The 18,463-nt window shown below is 38.5% G+C and overlaps 2 protein-coding genes across 2 annotated transcripts in view; one reads left to right on the top strand and one right to left on the bottom strand.

The window, feature by feature from the left end:
- Positions 1–6,094, top strand: part of ptprc (protein tyrosine phosphatase receptor type C) — an 11,496-nt gene extending 5,402 nt beyond the window's left edge. The window contains exons 12-20 of the mRNA XM_032526217.1: positions 707–842; positions 1,587–1,736; positions 1,886–1,976; positions 2,785–2,921; positions 3,199–3,333; positions 3,440–3,562; positions 3,682–3,839; positions 4,517–4,652; positions 5,292–6,094. Coding sequence (XP_032382108.1) covers positions 707–842; positions 1,587–1,736; positions 1,886–1,976; positions 2,785–2,921; positions 3,199–3,333; positions 3,440–3,562; positions 3,682–3,839; positions 4,517–4,652; positions 5,292–5,609 — 1,384 coding nt within the window. The 3' untranslated portion in view covers positions 5,610–6,094. The remainder of the gene's footprint in view (positions 1–706; positions 843–1,586; positions 1,737–1,885; positions 1,977–2,784; positions 2,922–3,198; positions 3,334–3,439; positions 3,563–3,681; positions 3,840–4,516; positions 4,653–5,291) is intronic.
- Positions 6,095–6,539: 445 nt separating this feature from the next.
- abhd8b (abhydrolase domain containing 8b) lies at positions 6,540–18,268 on the bottom strand. Its single transcript, XM_032527128.1, has 5 exons — positions 17,931–18,268; positions 13,753–14,559; positions 11,139–11,309; positions 10,326–10,542; positions 6,540–9,322 (listed from the first exon to the last, which is right to left on the bottom strand). The coding sequence occupies exons 2-5, from the start codon at positions 14,547–14,549 to the stop codon at positions 9,038–9,040; spliced, it is 1,470 nt and encodes a 489-aa protein (XP_032383019.1). The 5' UTR covers positions 14,550–14,559; positions 17,931–18,268; the 3' UTR covers positions 6,540–9,037.
- Positions 18,269–18,463: the final 195 nt, after the last annotated feature.

The raw sequence follows: 18,463 nt of genomic DNA, 5'->3' as shown, positions 1-18,463 counted from the left end.
CTGACATTCACTTGTCTTTCATTTGCGTTTCATTTAACAAAATTGTGCATTTGCTTGTATTTTCCCATCTACTTCTATGGCATGACAAACCTGGAAACACATTCTTATTCATTCTTATTTAAGTAATGCACCAAATAGTGCGTTACTTAAATACCAGAGCTGCATTCATTTGCACTGTACATTTAGTGTATATTGCAGTCATACCCCTTATTGTTTATTCTGAACATTTTTATATATGTATATACTGTATATACAGAACATATCTTTATAAACATGTGCTACTGTTTGCATCAGGGTAGAAGCTAAAGAGTCTTTAGTTGTAATTATACATACTGTGTGCCATGCCAGTAAAGTTCATGTATACATCCATGTTATGCAAAACTGGACACCTATTAAGGGAAAGTCTGACTGGATCACTTACTTTGAACATATGACCAAAATCCTCAGACCCTCTTATTCACACAGTAGGTTTGTTAAAGACTCTTTTCAGGCATGCATTTCAACTTACTTTATTGCTTCTATGGATTCTGAATTGAGAAAAACAACTACAACAAGTCATTGCAAATCAGGTTGACTCATCAAGCCATATCCTGTCTCTCTTTGCTTCTAACTAACTAATTTCTAACTACTGCTTGACTTCCCCTTTACCATACTTGCCAAAGATAGACATGTTCAATGGCATACAATGTTATTGTCTCATGTGTAGCGCGGGAGTCGGCAGGACAGGTACCTACATTGGCATCGATGCCATGATGGAGGGTCTAGAGGCGGAGGGCAGAGTGGACATCTACGGTTACGTAGTCCGACTACGCAGACAGAGGTGTCTCATGGTTCAAGTAGAGGTAAAATGTCAATTTATATCATATTTTAAACACAGTGTGTACTTCCAGGTGTGTGTGTGTCTCATTAGAGCTGAGTTATTTGACTGAGTGTGTTGACACATGCGTTGACTCTAGTTCTCAGTGGGTGTGTAGCCTACTCAAAGTATTTGCTCAACACAACTAAAGTTATTGTTTATTTATTATTATTTAATTTTGTAATTGTTTATAGTAAATATTAGCACAAAAGAGCAAAAGTGCAATAAATACACCAGAACGTTTTGCACTTTGCACTTTAATAATTACAGTTGCTACTTAAGATTTTGTTTTGTCTGTACAGTCATATGCGTCTTCTTTTATGTCCCAAGATTCTTTGTTGATCTTGTGTTGATGTTCTAATGCTATGTTGATTTTAGAATGTTTTTTCTGTTCCATGTTTGTGTTGTGAAGCAAATTTTCCCCCTGGGACAACAAAGTGTATTCTATTCTATTCTATTCTATTCTATTCAAACATATTTAGAACGCTAACTGTTTTAATGAAGAACATTTGGAAAGTTGACCCAGTACAAAAGCAACATTTTGATTTTTCAACCTAAACCAATTACAGAGAAGGAAGCAGAGATAACAAATTTAGGATGAGTTAGATGGGGATTTGTAACCTTGTAGAGACCTGCGATGTGGATTGTGTAGCTCAGCAGCAGTTTGTGTATTTGTTCTATCCACAAACTGTGTATCCTTTATTTTTAAAGTGCATTTGTTCTCACACAGGCCCAGTACATCCTGATTCACCAGGCGCTGCTGGAGCACAATCAGTTTGGAGAGACTGAGTTCGGTGTATCTGAGCTCCACAGCACACTGAGCACGCTCAAACAGAAGAACCCGGGCAATGAACCCACCTTGATGCAGGATGAGTTTGAGGTATGACACTCTACAAAATGAGTGTTTTAGACCCTTTTAAAATGTGTTTAAAAACATAGTCTTCTCATTATCCTTTTTTTCCTGCTCACCTCTTATTGATTAATATGGAAGAAATGACAAATGTTAAAAGTCTTTGTCCTGCAATTCAGAGACTCCCATCCTATAAAAACTGGAGGACATTCAACACAGGGATCACAGAAGAGAACAAGAAGAAAAATCGCTTTTCATCTGTCATCCCTTGTAAGTATCATCTCAGAGGAGGGACAAATAATGGTAACACTTTATAATAGCCATCATTAATAAACGGAAAATTGATAGTTCATTAAACTTGAGTTAATAGTTATTTTACTGTTAACAAACAATAAAATGAAAATGTATTATGTTTTTGTTGCTTTACCATTCATGTAATATGAAAAAAATGTGTTCATACATTTAGACAGATAAAGGGTTCATTATTATTTGTAAATCATCTATTAACATTATTTGGATGCTATTATATATTTTATATAGTTACATCTAAGGCTTATAATAACTAGTTAAATATCAATAGGTGGTTTATACAGGAAAGCATCAAGTAACCTTTTTTCGGTGATCTATAAAAGAGATGATTATTTAATTGTCATAAATTATAAATGCTTTTCAAAGTAATTCTTCACCATTAACAAGGTAATATAATCATCAAAAATAGCCATCCAAAATATTTTTAGTGATGGTTTACAGATCATTTGGTAATCATTAACAAATACTATAATATACAGTATATATATATATATATATATATATATATATATATATATATATATATATATATATACAGTACATACAAAAATAGTATATAAAATGTTCTGTGTGCAACAATAAACTGTTAAAATAACATAGCTTATAGAGTTACTGATACCTGCATTGTGATGGTGTGATGGTCATAGTGTAACCCAAATTACATTTTACACCATATAACAACAACTATACTATATCTGTGTATGCACACCATGTTTGTACATGCTGTCATACAGCAGAGTAAATATGTTTAATTTCACTTGTGCCTCAGATGACTACAACCGAGTGTTGCTGAAGGTAGATGAAGGACGCAGTCATGATAGTGACCCTGACGAGGAAGACGAGGACGATTCATCAGATGAGGAGGATGAGGACTCCGGTCAATACATCAATGCCTCCCACATTGATGTAAGTTATTTCATGGACACTTTCAGCTGATTTACTAACTTGTTTCTGTATACCTCCAACATTAATCTCAACGTCAAGACAAAAAAAAACTATGTTTTGTTAAATTAACTCATGGCAAACATTGTCCCTGTTGCAGCAGGTGTTATCTTATTAAATCTGAATTGATTCTCATCTTTCATGCAGTTCCAGTTGAATTTTAAAACAAGTCTAATTAAATTTGTACTAATTGTTTGGATTGTGTACAACAATAGATGGATGTGTTTTCTTGCCCACACAGGGATACTGGGGCCCACGCACCTTAATCGCAGCACAGACTCCGCTGCCAGACACCATGGCGGACTTCTGGTTGATGGTTTACCAGAAGAAAGCATCTACTATTGTAATGCTCTCAGACTGCAAAGAGGGAGATCAGGTAAAGTACCATAATGTTGTATACTTTACATACAGAATACGCTAAACATGCTCTTGGTGCACATATGGTAAACCCACTTGTTTTCTTGTGTGCTTCTTGTTTGCAGGAGTCTGACTGTGTCTACTGGGATAAAGACAAGAAAACATTTGGAGATTTTGAGGTGGAGGTGGCAAGCACGGACAGCTCCCCAACTTTCATTACCCGTAACATGCTGATCCGTCATGTCAAGGTAACACAACAGCAACCTACTCACAAAGTCTGCTCTATTCCCATATTTATCACTATCAGTCTGTGATGTGACTATAGTCATTTCAAGCGGTTTTAAACCCAAACCACTCCTGTCAACAGAGAAAAGAGAGTCGGCCAGTGAAACATTTCCAGTTCCTGAAGTGGGCGAGTAGCGAGCTTCCGCAGAATCCCCAAGATCTCACGGACATGATCAAGGACATAAAACACAGTCGTGGCAGCAAATCACAGAGGAGCATGCCCATCGTGGTCCACTGCAAGTAAGACAACCTCACAGAAAATGTCTTCTAGAATCTTTAAAGGGCAGTATGTTCGTAACCACAACCCATCCATAAGAAGCTCATAAAGCTCAATTGCACTAAACCCTTAACACTGACAGAGAGACACTAAATCCTCTCTAGATACAAACATGATTGTATAATTGGGCCCATGTTTGTAAAACTTCTAAGAATTACACTGAAGAATGCTCTAAATAGACTATAAGGAGTTCAATAAATTCTTAGCTGAGCAATAAAATACGTTAGTAAGCTACACAGCAAAGTGTAAGAGGGAGCTTTCATGATTCCAGTAATCACAGGTATGAACAGAACAGGAGTAGCCGATCAACATATCAAAACAAGTTTCAAGTTATTTTCATTTGCGTGAAATCCTTAACATCTCTAGTAGCAAATAATGTATTCATATTATCTAAATATATAAATTGGGAGGATGCTGCAGCCTGCTATAAACTGAAAAAGCTGCAGTCAACGGAACTAATAGAAAAAAATGACATAACCTGTTGCTTAACATTGTGTGTGTGTGTGTGTGTGTGTGTGTGTGTGTGTGTGTGTGTGTGTGTGTGTGTGTGTGTGTGTGTGTGTGTGTGTGTGTGTGTGTGTGTGTGCGCGTGTGTGTGCGTGTGTGTGTGCGTGTGTGTGTGCACACTCCCTCTCCCCAGTGATGGCTCATCCTGCTCAGGGATTTTCTGTGCTCTGTGGAACCTGCTGGACAGCGCTGAGACTGAGAAGCTGGTGGATGTTTTCCAGGTGGCCAAAACCTTACGCAAGGAAAGACAAGGGATGATTTCCCGCCTGGTAAGAAAAAGAAAGAGGAACCCAGTGTCTTACTGTTAGCAAAGAGTTTCACTGCTTTAATGAGAGTGAAAAGTATAACAACACTTGACTGGTCACTGTCAATCCTGGACACATGTTTTTATGTAGCTGCTGGGATCTGTTTAATGATCTATACTGTGGTAGTCTATACCAAGAAATACATGTTTAACATAATGTATTTTACTTCACCGTCACCACAAGTTAAGCTTGTTAAATTGATATTAAAAATGTAATTCAGTGTTTTAGATTAGAATGCCATTTTAAAGAATTAATCTTTCATCAATGAAAGAACAAGTCAAGCAGTGAGACTGTGTGGCTCATCAATGTGTTTTTAATAGATTTTGAACAGTAATAGAGGTCTATGGCACATATAAATCAGCTGTAGTATATCAAGCTTTGGCAACACAGGCAGTACTTCGTCATAAGGAGAAATTCATTCTTGGTTTTGGTCTCTTTGTGGCATTTGTTGCCAACAAGAAAAAGTATAGAATATCAACAGTTTCATTTAAAAATGGTGCTCTTTTTTTGTATATTGTTTAGAAAGTCTGCAAAGACAGGTTCACTCTACAGCTTAGCACTATATCCATATCTTCCACTCAAATCTGTCTGTGTCTTTTACAGGAGCAGTACCAGTTCTTGTACGACGCCCTGGAGGGAGTCTTTCCTTTCCAGAATGGGGAAGTGAAAGCAGTACAGGCCTCTGCAGCTGACTCTGTCCAGGTTGTCAATGAAACCAAAGCAGCAGAGCAGCCAACAGAGGAAAAAGCTAAGCAGCCAGCCAGCACTACCACCAATGACCAGCAGGGGGAGACAGAGAGCGATCATCTTGTGGCTGATGGAGGGAAGGAAGCCTTAAAAGAGGAGCCCGAAAAAGTTTCCACAGAGACAACACCACTAGAGGACACCAGCAACAGTACCACTGTCACTGTGGAGGTCTGAGAGGGCTGGGAGCTGGATGGCTGTGCCTTTTACATTTGGGAATAAGCGCTTCAGTTGAATGCTTTCTTTTAATTACTTTATGAATGTATGAACATTGTAAAGACAGTTTTATATTTGGTTATTAACGAATTTGATCAAATATTTTAATGGCAATGTCTAAAAATATGATTTAAATTAAGTTATAAATATTTTATTAGAAAACATTAAGAGTGCAAATATCAAGTTCTGTGAGCTAAGTTTACTAGAAACGCTGTCGTCAAACTAGGGGCCTTGGTAAGAGACATCTCAGAACTACATTTAAAATAGTTGTTGTTTTATATCTCTCTATAAATGCATGTTGAGTTGTAGTTAGTCTCTGCTTTTTTAGTCTCCCTAAATATATATATATATATATATATATATATATATATACAAATCTGGTATATTTGTTGTTAAATTCAAAATTTGATATGTGACACTGGGGCATTTCATTAAAAGAGACTTACTACGAGAATTTTATTTATGTAGCATGAGTATTTTCTCATTAACATTGTTATTTGAATGTGTGTTTTCTTTGTGGATAAACTATATTAACTGGATTAACCAAGTCCGTAACATATTTTACAGGGCCTCCAAAACCCATTTACATTCAGTTTCTTACTTTTAGGGATGGGTTACCACATGAACCCTTTCTGCCAAAGTTAGTAGTTTCAGTCACAGTGACAGTTTTGATTGTTTCACATGAGGGATGTCAGTGCTCTTCTCATTGGTTTGATGTGGGCTGGGCTCTATTGGAAAAAACAAACACTTGTGCTCATTGAAAACAATGTGACTGGTAAGAAAACAGTGCCCTAAAGTTAAAAATGGCGGGCTTCTGACCAAAGGTTGCCAGTTTGATTCCCAAACCGACCCTAAAAAAGGTTCCATCAAAAAGGGCACACAAGTCACTGAAAAGTTATACAAGTAAAATTTAAATATTATAAAATATGACATAAAAGACTTTGGAGGAGGAAAAACTGTTAATACTAATTTACTTTGATAACATTTAAAATTGACTGTAAGTGTAATCATTGTCAAAGGCAATCAGTTACAACATGTAAGACACACAAAATACAACGAGGGCAGATTCCTCAAATTCAGAACAATCGTACATACAATCCATCCATCACATGGAAATAATGAGATTTTGTGAACTTGAGTCCTTGATATGACTCTGTCACATTTCTCTAATCAGAGCTGTATCTTCAACTGATTCAGTGAATTCCCAGCTACAATTTCTTTTAAATCTCTAAATAACCATCACAAATAAAAAATACATTGTATAAAAAGAATCTACTTTTAAAGATGATCAAGCACGAGCAGCACGGTGGCTAAGTGGTTAGCACTTCTGCCTCACAGCAAGAAGGTGCTTGGTTAGAATCCAGGTCGTTCCGGGCTTTTCTGTGTGGAGTTTGCATGTTCTCCCCGTGTTTGCGTGGGTTTCCTCCTGGAGCTCCGGTTTCTTCCCACCATAAAAGACATGCATCCTAGGTAGGACTACAGTTGAAAACTAGCCAATTGGCTAACACTGGCGCATTTACAGAAATGTTCATTAATGTGCATTGTCCTAATCAAATAAATAAATAAATAAATCCAATTCAGTTGAATCAAAGAGTAAACCTGTGCTTCTTCACGCACACCTCTGATTCTAAGTAAGAGGCTCAGAGGTTTGTGAATGTTATACCTCAACACATGTGAGAACATGTCGGCTCATGTTATAACAGGCACAAATGATTGTGCTCGTCAAAAAACAGTTACAGGATTTAGTAGCTTCCTAATGCCGGCTGTCTGTCTGTGGAGTTTTACCACAGGTGTTAAATAGACACAGTGTTGTGATAAATTGATTCAGTCAATGCAGACATCAGACTGAACAATACTTAAAGATGTGTCAAAATACAGTTTTATAATAATACAATGCTAACATATTAGAGCTTAACTTTACTTGTCATGGTAAAAACAACACTGCAGAGTGGGAAATAATGCCAAATAGGAATTAATAGTGTTCCAGCACAGACAGTATGTCTATCCTAAAAAACAAAAGAAAATGTTTTTCAAAATAATTACAATATATTAAACAGCTGCATACACAATGGACTTTTGCAGGAAATAGTAGAACAATTCAAACAAGTGCTTTCTAATACGATAACACTGTCAGTAAGCTTTAGTCACTTATTGTCATAGTGAGGATTTCAATTATTTAACATGCAGCAGTAATGATTAATAGTTGGATATTTTGAAATGGCGTCAAACACACTGTAGTGTTTTTGCACTTCCCTAATTAAAGCACTCCTGTTATTGATTTAACATCTGATACAAGTGTTTTGTGCAAAGTCTTTGGCCACTTCTGTCTGTCCTCAACTTTTGCTACATTAAACAGGACACAATTGACTGAACATACATATCCCTGAATTCTAGGAGGCAGTTAATTTACTTTCACTTTTGTCTTTATCAGTACTTGATAATTCTTCACTTGTTTAGCTTCACAAGTCACAGCTCAGTCACTCACAAAACATTGTTTTCTGTTAAATACCAGAAGCAGAAGCAGCTCATTACTAAGGTGAGTCGAAGTCTAATGCATTGTGCAAACATACAGTGTATTCTGGTTCACCTCTTAGAGCTTCTGATGTACATTTTTAATCAAGAAATGTTTCAAACAAACCATTCATTTCGCTTTCATTCTCCACATTTTATTAAACAATGAGAAGAACTACCGCACAGTCTCACTTGATGCTGAAATATATTTATGGATTTCAATGGTTTCGGTCTGTCTGTCCTTTATCAGGTATGTACACATAGATCAATAAATATTGTAGCTTTAAGCCAGACAGTGTCCAATAGTAGTAATTTTTTTCAAGATTGCACCTTCTTCCTTTGCACCTCCACAAATTCAGGTGTACAGAGATGTTTTCTAAAAAATCTCCACATGGCAAAAGTCAGACCAGGCCATCAAGTGTAGCTATCAGCGTGGCAGGCGACACTTTGATTCGTCCACAAAAAACGTTGTTAATTTCCTCCCTCGCCCCCCTCTTGGCTTATGTTACTGTTTCCCTCTCTTGCTCCGCCTGTCCTGGCATTATCCCCACCCTCGACTTCAAGGCATTGCTACATCTTCCCTGCTGTATGTTGAGGACTGGAAGCTGAGGAATGGACCTCCAGTGTCCACTGGTGGAGCACCTTCTTCCTCTGTCTTTCAGCTCAGCAGCTGACACAACTGGAATCAAACTTAACTTCCCTGCATTGTGTCACATCTTCACCTGTCCAACCTTTAGCTGGACCATTTCAGATAAACTGGCTTGTTTGACTCAGCATCAGGTTCACCAGTTAAAACCAGCTCAGCTAATCTGGACCCACAAAGTGCATGGCCAGCTACGATATTGTGTAAAAACAGAAGCTTCAGTTTTAATCTTCAGTCATTTCTTGGCCTTGCTGTCTGGTTTCTCTGCTGTGTTGCTGTTTGATGAGGTCTGCCTTGCAGTTGCAGGTCGGGCCTGGGAAGGGTCAGATGTTGCCTTGGTGTTGTCAGATTGGACTTTGGCAGTTTCTGGACGTGTTTTGGACTCTTTCTTTGGCGGTTGAGGGGTGGCCGGCTCCCAGAGGATGAACTCATGCAGAAGTGTGTTGACAGCCTCGGGACACTCCATCATGACCATATGACTGCCATCTTCCAGGACCTTTAGGAAGCCCATTAGGAGGATCTGAAAGAAAGTTACAAGCAAATTTGTTTTGATTCAACGAAACAGCAATGCTTTGTATTTTGTGACAAAGCACTAGTCTGGTACCAATGTAGATGGAAAAATTAAGCTCTAAGTTAGTGCACAGTTTGAGTAGAGTTCCCATAATTTTGGTGGGAGGCGGACAACCATGTCACATTGTTGAGTTCACTGAAGAGAATAATTCACAGTCCCTGATGCTCAGCTGGTTGTAGTTAGTTGCAATGTTTAAACCCATTATATACAAACGTCTTACACTTTCCATTACTGTTGACTATAGTCCATTGATGACTAAATTTCAAATTTTGTCCTTCTGCTGTTTGGCGCAGAGCAGGTATAGTAGTGTACCTTTGGTTTATCACAGCTTGTTAGCTGAAAACAGCTGCCTGCTGCATCCAGACACAACAGTGATGAGAACGGAGAGATTGCTTCAGAAAAGGCCAGAAAACCAGAAAACCTAACCAATGCTACAATGCTCCATAGAGCTGAGGGAAGCTGGAAGGTTGTTTTTTTTCTGTAGGTTTTTACTAGGATCTATTTCACAGTAGACCTAGTTATATGATCCATTGTTGATATGAAAATAATAAAAAATTATAGCCACTGTAAAAATAAAAAAATAAAATAAAATGATTTTTCTTTGCTCAAGAGGCTTTTTCCATTCGTTTGATTATGATATGACCTTCTTTTTTTTTTAAATGTTATGGAAGGTATTATAGTTTAAAAATTGGTCAAAAATAATTGGTGCAGATTATTCTACAAATATAATAGACAACATGTAAAGAATATGGTGCTTCATGGTGCCTAAACCATCAGAAAAAAGATCAAAGTTTTAATTTTGTTATTTCTTATGAGCCGGAGAAAAAATCGTGACTAATTTCGACCATCTGGTGGTCTCAGTTCACTTTAACTAAACATTTGGCTCAAACTATGACAGCAGTGTTTTCAGTAGTGTGTTTTAGGCCTTTGGGGGTTGAAGAGTCCCACTCACCTCCGCCATGCGCTGGTCTTCCTCGATGGGGACAAACTTGTCGTGCATGCCGTGAACCAGCAGGATGGGCACTGTGAGTTCAGCATGGTAGACTTCATCCCCCTCGGGCCAGTACTGCCCGCTCATCATGGCGCGCAGCACAAAGGACGACACATTGAAGGCGTTGTTATCTTTCAGCAGCTGCTTCTCCTTGGCACCCTGCCGAGCAAAGCCAGCCCTGTAGGGGGCAGAGCAAAGGAGATTCACTTGAATTATAAATGGCTTAAACACAAAAACAGGATTCTGATTACAATAAACTGTGGTTGAAATTAACACAAAACAGTGCCACATGGAGGTAGCATTAATATCACACTTGACCGTAGCTAGCAACATAAATGTTTGGGTATTTCAGTTGGAACAGTTCTTGTTCCTTTGATAACAGCTGCTAGGTAAGTTTGGGAGGTTAAAGATATTTGGACTGATGGTCAGGACACAGCCATGCTGTTAGTCTCAGACGTCTCCACATACTACAGACTTGATGCCACTGCATGTTTATGATCCTTGTTGTTTTTGTTTCTTTTCGTCTTCCAAATGTGATTATTTATTTTTGAGTACTTTCATTTCATTATTTCTAAATAAATGTTAATCCATGAGAACTATCTTCTGCAGCTTTTAGTTGTATTTCAAACCACCCTATAACAATTAGTTATTCATGCTTCTGCTCCAGATTCTGCAAATAAAATAGCATAGGAGGACAATTACAATACATGTTTATTAATCATTTTGGCTGGTAACTTTTAATTACTGTTACTGGTGTGTTGCTGTCTGTCTTACTTAAGAAAGCTCCAGGCAAGCAGCGGCGAGAGGCAGTGAAGCACACAGGTGGGCAGGTTGAAGATAGAGCAGAGGCTTGGCTCCAGAGCTGTGGGACCACCTCCGTTGATCATTACCATCTTGTGGACCTGTTCCGGATACTCGTGGGCCAGGAAGGTACAGAATGACACACTAGGAGAGCGGAACAGAAGGCTGCTTATAGGACAGGCTATGAGAACCAGGGTAAACATGCTGTTTGTTTTAGTAAAGTTAGAATAGGCCTACTCTATCTGAAAAGTGTGTTGGGAATGACAATTCTGGCATTTTAACATGTGCTGTAAATATTTGAAGAATATCAACTTATTCATCAGAAGAAATCAAAGCACTGTAACACTATAATATTGAAGCTGCAATTGTAAAATAAACTGTGAAATAAACCACAAGTATGGTAGTAACACATCTGTCAGATACTTATTACATGAATCAATCAATTCTTTAGTCTATAGTTAAAATTACACATTAAAATCTCCCAGAAACTACTTGTAAACACTGTGGCTATAAGTGGCACTTATTAGACACAAATACACAAATACATCAATTACACAGCAATATCTATGTAAGGTTTCTTAATCAGCCATACGGTGCCAATTACAGCTGCAAAAGAAAATCCACTGAATGTATTGGATTGAGAAAAAGTGCATCTTATTGCTTGTAAAGTCAACTTTTTGTCATTTGTAAGAGGAGATGTGTCTCTCTTTAAGACATGCAGTACAAATACAATCCTAATTAAAGCTACCAGCAGCGTTGGATGGGCCCTCGCTCACTTGGCGTACGCCACTCCTTGCGACTGTGCATTTCAGAAATACTTTATTGATTTGCGCGTCATTCAGACACTGAAAATTGTCACCAATGAAAAAGGAACTCTTTGCTGAGTTCAACGATACCTCACACAAGACTCTACGTCATACATGTCATTATCTGTGAAAAGGGGCGTGGCCGAAGCATAGGGGGGCATGTCAAACCATCACCAATGAAAAAGGAAGTCTCTGCTGAGTTCAACGACACCTCACATTAGACTCTACCTTAAATGGGTCACCAGTTATGGAAGGGCGTGGCTTAAGCATAAGGGGCGGGCCAAACATCACCAATGAAGAAGGAACTTTCTGCTGAGTTCAATGACACCTCACATAAGACTGTACCTTAAACGGTTCAAATGTCATGAAAGGGGCGTGGCCATTTGAGTGGGCGTGGTTAACATATAGGGGCTGGCTCAGTATCATATGTAGACCACACATTCTAAGATTCATGTAAATCTGATGATGTTTGTCATATAAGGATGCTTTCCTGTTGCCAGTTGGTGGCACTATCTCCAAAAGTCAATATTGGCCTGTAGATGTCCTCAAGCCTGGACTCTTGTTGATTGTGGGAAATTTCAAGCAGCTATGACAATACACGCAAAATGGCCACGCCCACACCGTTTGACGAAAAGTTGTACTTTAACTTTTCATCGTTAACGTCTTTAGATGACTTGGACTGAATTTGAAGTTGATCTGTTAAAATAGGAGGAGTTCATTAAAGTATAGCACCTTGACTTTTAGGCCTACTTCCTGTTGCCACTAGGGTGTGTTACGACTTTGAACCATTATCGGCGTGTATATGTTGTCAGAGTTGGACTCTGATGAATCAAGAAAAGTTTTGAGCCAATTAGACAATGTATACTCAAGTTACACCCACTTCCTGTTTTGATGGCAAAAAAGCAAAAAATGCCCACCCTGCCACGAGCATGCCCTATGACAAAAAAATTTTTCTTTTAATAAGTTTTCATCTTTAACGTCTTAAGATAACACACCAAATTTGAAGTTGATCAGATGAAATCTCTAGGAGTTTGTTAAAATACGACATGTGGAGATGGCCAAAATTGCACTAATTTCGAACTTTCAATTAAAAATGGTAGACTTCCTGTGGGTTTAGGGTATGGCTCCTATGGAGTTTTATGTCCGTCCTTCCATGCTACATGTGTGTACCAAGTTACGTGAGTCTACATTAAACGTCCTGCAGGGGCTTAATTTTCTTAATTTTATAGGGGGCGCTAGCGTGCCATTTTTCCGCCCCCATTCCTGAAACCCTTAAAATACATGCATTTTCACCAGACTTGATGCAACTGCCAAATTTGGTGAGTTTTTGAATATGATAAGCCCCTCAAAAAAGCAATTAATTTGCCGGAATAATAATAATTCCTTCAGTTCCAATAGGGCCTTCGCCGCTTTCGGCACTAGGGCCCTAAATATCCTATAACTTAAACAGCAGCACACGCAAAAGCATTTGAAAAGCTTAAACCAGCAAATGTTACATTGCAATGTGCATTTTTGCTTATTAAATGAATGACATGATTAAGCAATTATCAAACATAAACTGACTATATACTAAAACTTTTTCAATGTTCAGTTTACTGATATTGAAATTGATGGAATTACACAACATGTAAATAAGAACATGGTCATATTGCATGTCTGGGCTTCTTATACTTAATATTATGGGCAACAAAATAGATACATATGCAGTTAAGTTTCTTTCGTTCTCCTACTTTAATAGTGATATTTAACTATTTTTAATCGTGTAATCGTGTGACTTTTACCCATATGAATGTCCTATGAGAATATTCCTCTTCCGTGCATATCTCTTGAAGATTAGTCTCATATCCTCAGCCAGGGCATAAAAAGTGTATGCAGCAACTATTTGTGGTGCTGAGCTGGCTCCATGGCCTGCCAGGTCTGGGGTGATCACCTCATAGCCCAGCTTGGAAAAGTAGTCCAACTGGCTTCCCCATATGTCCAGTGAGCCTCCTACACCATGGATGAAGAACAGAGCCACGTCTGCATGTGTCCCTTTACAGGCTGATATCTTCCTCTCACAGTCGATCACCACAGTGCGCTTGGGCTTCCGCCTGCGCTTCCTGAGTTGCTGCGACTGGCCAGTCTGTCCAGCAGCAGGTACCTCTCTTCCTACTCCTGTTTCAGCTGACCCGTCTGTTCCAGCTGTGACAGACTTAGACCTGGCCTCAGGGATGCTGGCGGGCGGTGAAGAGTTACCACAGTCTGTCAGTTCAACCTCTACAGTGCTGTTTAGGTCTGTCTCCCCATTCTGGCAGTTTTTCAGCTCTGCACTCGCCCTGTCACCCAAGTTCTCAATAAATAGCTGTCCGTTACGATATACTGTGATCTTTCGTTTGCAGCTGATGCTCCCACCCGGCCCAGTGGGTTCCTCCACCACCTGCCGGTCAGGGATAATATGTCGAACCCGCAGGATGCGGCCTGGTTTCACCTCCACAAACTCATAGCCATCAGCAAGTTCTGAGGTTTCTACAGGGACAACAACATTGGACGACTTCGAGGTCAGGCAGCAGAGAAGACCCTCTATGAAGTTGGTCAGCATCGCTGCTAGTCTGTGGGGAATACATTCAAATAAAAATACACATTAATCAGCACCACATGCAAACATAAATGAAACAAGGTCACAGAAAACCAAAGACACATAAATTAGAAAATGAACCATGTTCAACTTATATAGACTATAAAGGTCGGTAAAACTAGTAAACTATCTTTAAGTGAAGCCTAACAATCTAGATGAACTAATCAACTCTACTTCTGTTAACCATTAAGTTTGAATCTGGTTTGAATACATAAACACCCTCAACTCATCAACATCATTTAGTGGTGAAGTGTATTTTTTGTCAATTGGAACCCCTCTTACAAATATTTCTAAGGTCTGTTATTATTGGCAAGTTCTGGCTTATCACAAACATAAAATACTTGTGATGTTCAAATGAACTGTATCAAAAAAAGTTAACTTATATTGACCCACATTTTGATAAAAAAAAATAGAGAAGACAACAGAGAGAACAATAAAAATGTCAAACAAACACTCCATGTTGTTGTTACCTTGACAAAATTAGGCGATGGTAGATGGTTGAGAGATGGTAGATGGTAGAGAGAAAAAATCCCATCAGCAATTCTAATTTTTGTGTGTTGATTAATATGCTGAAATTAGCAGTTTTTGGAATTATCATTAAGTTCATATTGTATATACCTCTGTTTTAATTCTTTGACAACACATATGATTAAATGTTTAACTTGTATTTCTAACTACTGTGAATTCTATGAGTTGCACATTTATGTTTACTTTATAGCCTACACTTATTTTTTAAAAAGAACATCACTCAGTATATTGTTGCCATAATGTACTCTACTAACTCCCAAGTATCAGCATCTGCCTCAAAGCTGCAGTGTTATGTTGTGCAATTTTTTTAAAGATTTCTCTCAAGAAGAAAATCTCTCAAATAAATGAGAATCCGAACCTACAGTAGATGCACCACTGAAAGAGGTAAACCAGTTAATGTGCCTTTACAATCTGGTTTTAAATTCCTATCTGAACACCCTTGAGACTTTCTGTCAGTCGTAACACCAGTGCAGACTTTGGGGGTATTAATAGCCTGGACCAGTAATAGCTCCCTGAGTTAAAGCTGTCCGCCACGTGATCACTCTGCACCGGCGCACGCTGCCATACTGTCTGCCAATCTACAAAACAACCAAAGGTAATTAATGGTACTTTTTTGTAGTATGGCCCAGTAAACAATCTTCTTAAATCATATTAAATATTAAAGGAGATTACGTTGGTGTAAAGTAATTTTATACGTGAGAAAAACTCACACACACTACATGTTATGATTATGTGGAGAAATGCTAAATGTGCACATTAAAAAGGTAAGGATTTAATATTTAAAACCATAAACTATCAGAGAAGTAAATAATCAAAGAATGAATGTCTCATACACAGTACGTTTTAGGTTATCAGTTGATTGTCTACTAGTGCCACAGCAGCCGATCAGGGTCTGCAAGTCTCTCAGCCTGTGGCATTATCCTTCCTCCCTGTTGCTCCCCGTCCTGCTAGAGGGGATTACACTCTCTGTCTCTTGGTCTAAGTCCACACAACACAATCTGTCCATCTCCTCTCTCGATGAAAACAGTGACACTGTGCGGTCATAGTTTTACCTTCTGTTTGATTTGTTGCATCTTTCATGTGGGGATTATGGACACAATGTAATATTCCTATTTCCCTTGCTATTCTCATTCCCTTTCTGCTTACAATTGCACATCCTTTATCCAAACAGCAGTGCTGTACAGTGCTATGTGCCGACCAAATGTCAGAAGCGGAGCAGGCCCTTTCGATATCACTGAGGGTGACATGTTGGACTAATAATATCTTCACATCAAAAGGTATCCATTATCCAGAGACAAAGTGTGACCTGTAATAAACAACATTCCTTTTTCTGTTCTGTTTCTTAGTGTCCATTAGTCCATTAGTGTCGTATATCGATACGTGACGATATGACACACATACAGACATATCTTCACGTTTTTCATTCCCTTACAGACACAAAAACACCCATAAATCTACCCCCCCCCAGATTCAACTCATACACCTCAGAAAAATTAAAAATAGATTATTTTTAATAGATGTATTAAAAATGATCTATATCTATTATATCTATATCTAAATGTAATTTAAATGTTCTTTAATTGAAACCAAATACAGAGGTGGTGTTGTGTGGTAAAGTTTTGTCTTACAATGCATGTCCTTGCCTCTTTTTTGTCGCTGTCTCCCCTTGCCACTCTAATAGCCTGCATATGTATTATTCACTTTTACACCCCAAAGATCATGCTGGTTTAAGGAACTGACCACCTCCGTCACAATGCTGCGCCCTTAACTGATTGAACAGAATATGATATGTAGAGAAAACACTGTTCTCTTCAATAATATGCTGCTGTGTCTTAATATTATATGAGTTTGCTTCTCGGTGCTTAATCTCTTCCATTTGGCCATCGTACTGTATGATGAAGCACTTCAGCAAGTTGGATTCCCCTTGTGGTTACTACTGTAAGTGGCTTCTGTTGAAAGTGGCTGCTAGAGGCTGTTATAAAATGATTCACGCAGGTCAGACACAATCACAGTGGGACTGATGCCCAGTACAGAGCAGAGACTGTCCCCATGGGGGATTAAAAACAACAACAGTAGGTCCATGGTTGATAGATCCTGCCTTGCTAAATTCTGTGAACATTGAATCCTGATCCTTTTGGCACTTACTTACTGTTGTATGCCACAATTGAATCAATAAATAGTGCTGTTTACCTTTCAAATGTATCTTTCTTATGGACTTTTGCAGGATAGTTTCAGCATAAAAAGAGCTGTCCTATTGCACACCTGAAGATGAATATCACCTCACTACTTGCATGTTGCTTGCTATATGAAGACAAATGCGCTGACTCAATAGCAATGCTCATCTAAGAGGAATTTATTAATTATGAATGAATTTATTTATCTATTAAAATTGGACAGTTATAGTGGCCATTTAGCAAAAACGTCAAGCTCACAGATTCATGTAACAGGTCATAATTGATACCAATTTGAAAAAAAAACAGAACTGTTTTGCTGATTTCGGTAAAATACAACGTGTTTACCTGGTGTTTAGGGTGAAGGTAATGGTAATGGTAATGGTAATGGTAATGGTAATGGTAATGGAGTCACTAATAATAACACTTAAATAACTTAATAAACCCAAGTAATAATAATAGTGATAACATAAAGTAATAATTCAATCTACACAGCTGTATAAAGAAGGAAATGTCTCTTCATTTCCCATTCATCTGCATGTTTATTTCTTGTCTGTTGCCAATAATTTACAGTATAAAGTATAATATGACAAAACAACACAGACAGTTAAAAGACAAATAAATGCCATTAAAGAAAAATGCTTACCTTTATATTTTCAACTACTCGCGTGAAATAATGTTGTTTTCTTATCAAGCACTGTGGAAGTAATTACAAGCCCTGTAATCTGTTGCAGTCAATCCAATGATCTAATTTATCTGGATTCTGTTGTCCTGTTGGTAGCCTCCACATGGCGGCCAGTGTTAGCCAACTGACAGCATATCTGTCGTTGTCCTACTGAGGCGTAGATCCAAAATATCAACCTGTTCCAGCCCTTCACTTCCATGTTGAAATATTGATGGCTTGAAGACGCACTGGAGCTCCGCCGGATGTGACACCTATCACCGTGTCTGTGCGACTGAACCTGTGCAACCTGGTTCAGTTTGTGTGATGAGCTGCCGCGCCCCCCCCCCCCCCCCCCCCCCCCCCCCCCGCTGCTATGTGACGGGAGAGGATAATGCTGTGTTCTATGTGCTGTAAGGAGTAGCCTTATTGAATAGTAAAATAAGTTAAAAATGTGAAATCAACATGTGCATAAGATAATCTGTCTCAGAGTTCACTAATACCTCTGGCCATCATAA

The sequence above is a fragment of the Etheostoma spectabile genome, chromosome 9 (assembly GCF_008692095.1).
Source record: "Etheostoma spectabile isolate EspeVRDwgs_2016 chromosome 9, UIUC_Espe_1.0, whole genome shotgun sequence".
NCBI classification, from domain to species: Eukaryota; Metazoa; Chordata; class Actinopteri; order Perciformes; family Percidae; genus Etheostoma; species Etheostoma spectabile.
The sequence above is the reverse complement of the archived record's forward strand: the minus strand, read 5'-3'. Positions and strand labels throughout refer to the sequence as shown.

What these genes read in the sequence shown, in the direction of transcription:
- abhd8b (XM_032527128.1), bottom strand. Translation starts at nt 14,549, where the DNA reads ATGCTGACCAACTTCATAGAGGGTCTTCTCTGCTGCCTGACCTCGAAG. An exon ending in CTCATAGGACATTCATATGG is followed by an intron (nt 11,310 to 13,752) that starts GTAAAAGTCACA and finishes CCGCTCTCCTAG; the next exon opens with TGTGTCATTCTGTACCTTCC. An exon ending in CTTGCCTGGAGCTTTCTTAA is followed by an intron (nt 10,543 to 11,138) that starts GTAAGACAGACA and finishes TGCCCCCTACAG; the next exon opens with GGCTGGCTTTGCTCGGCAGG.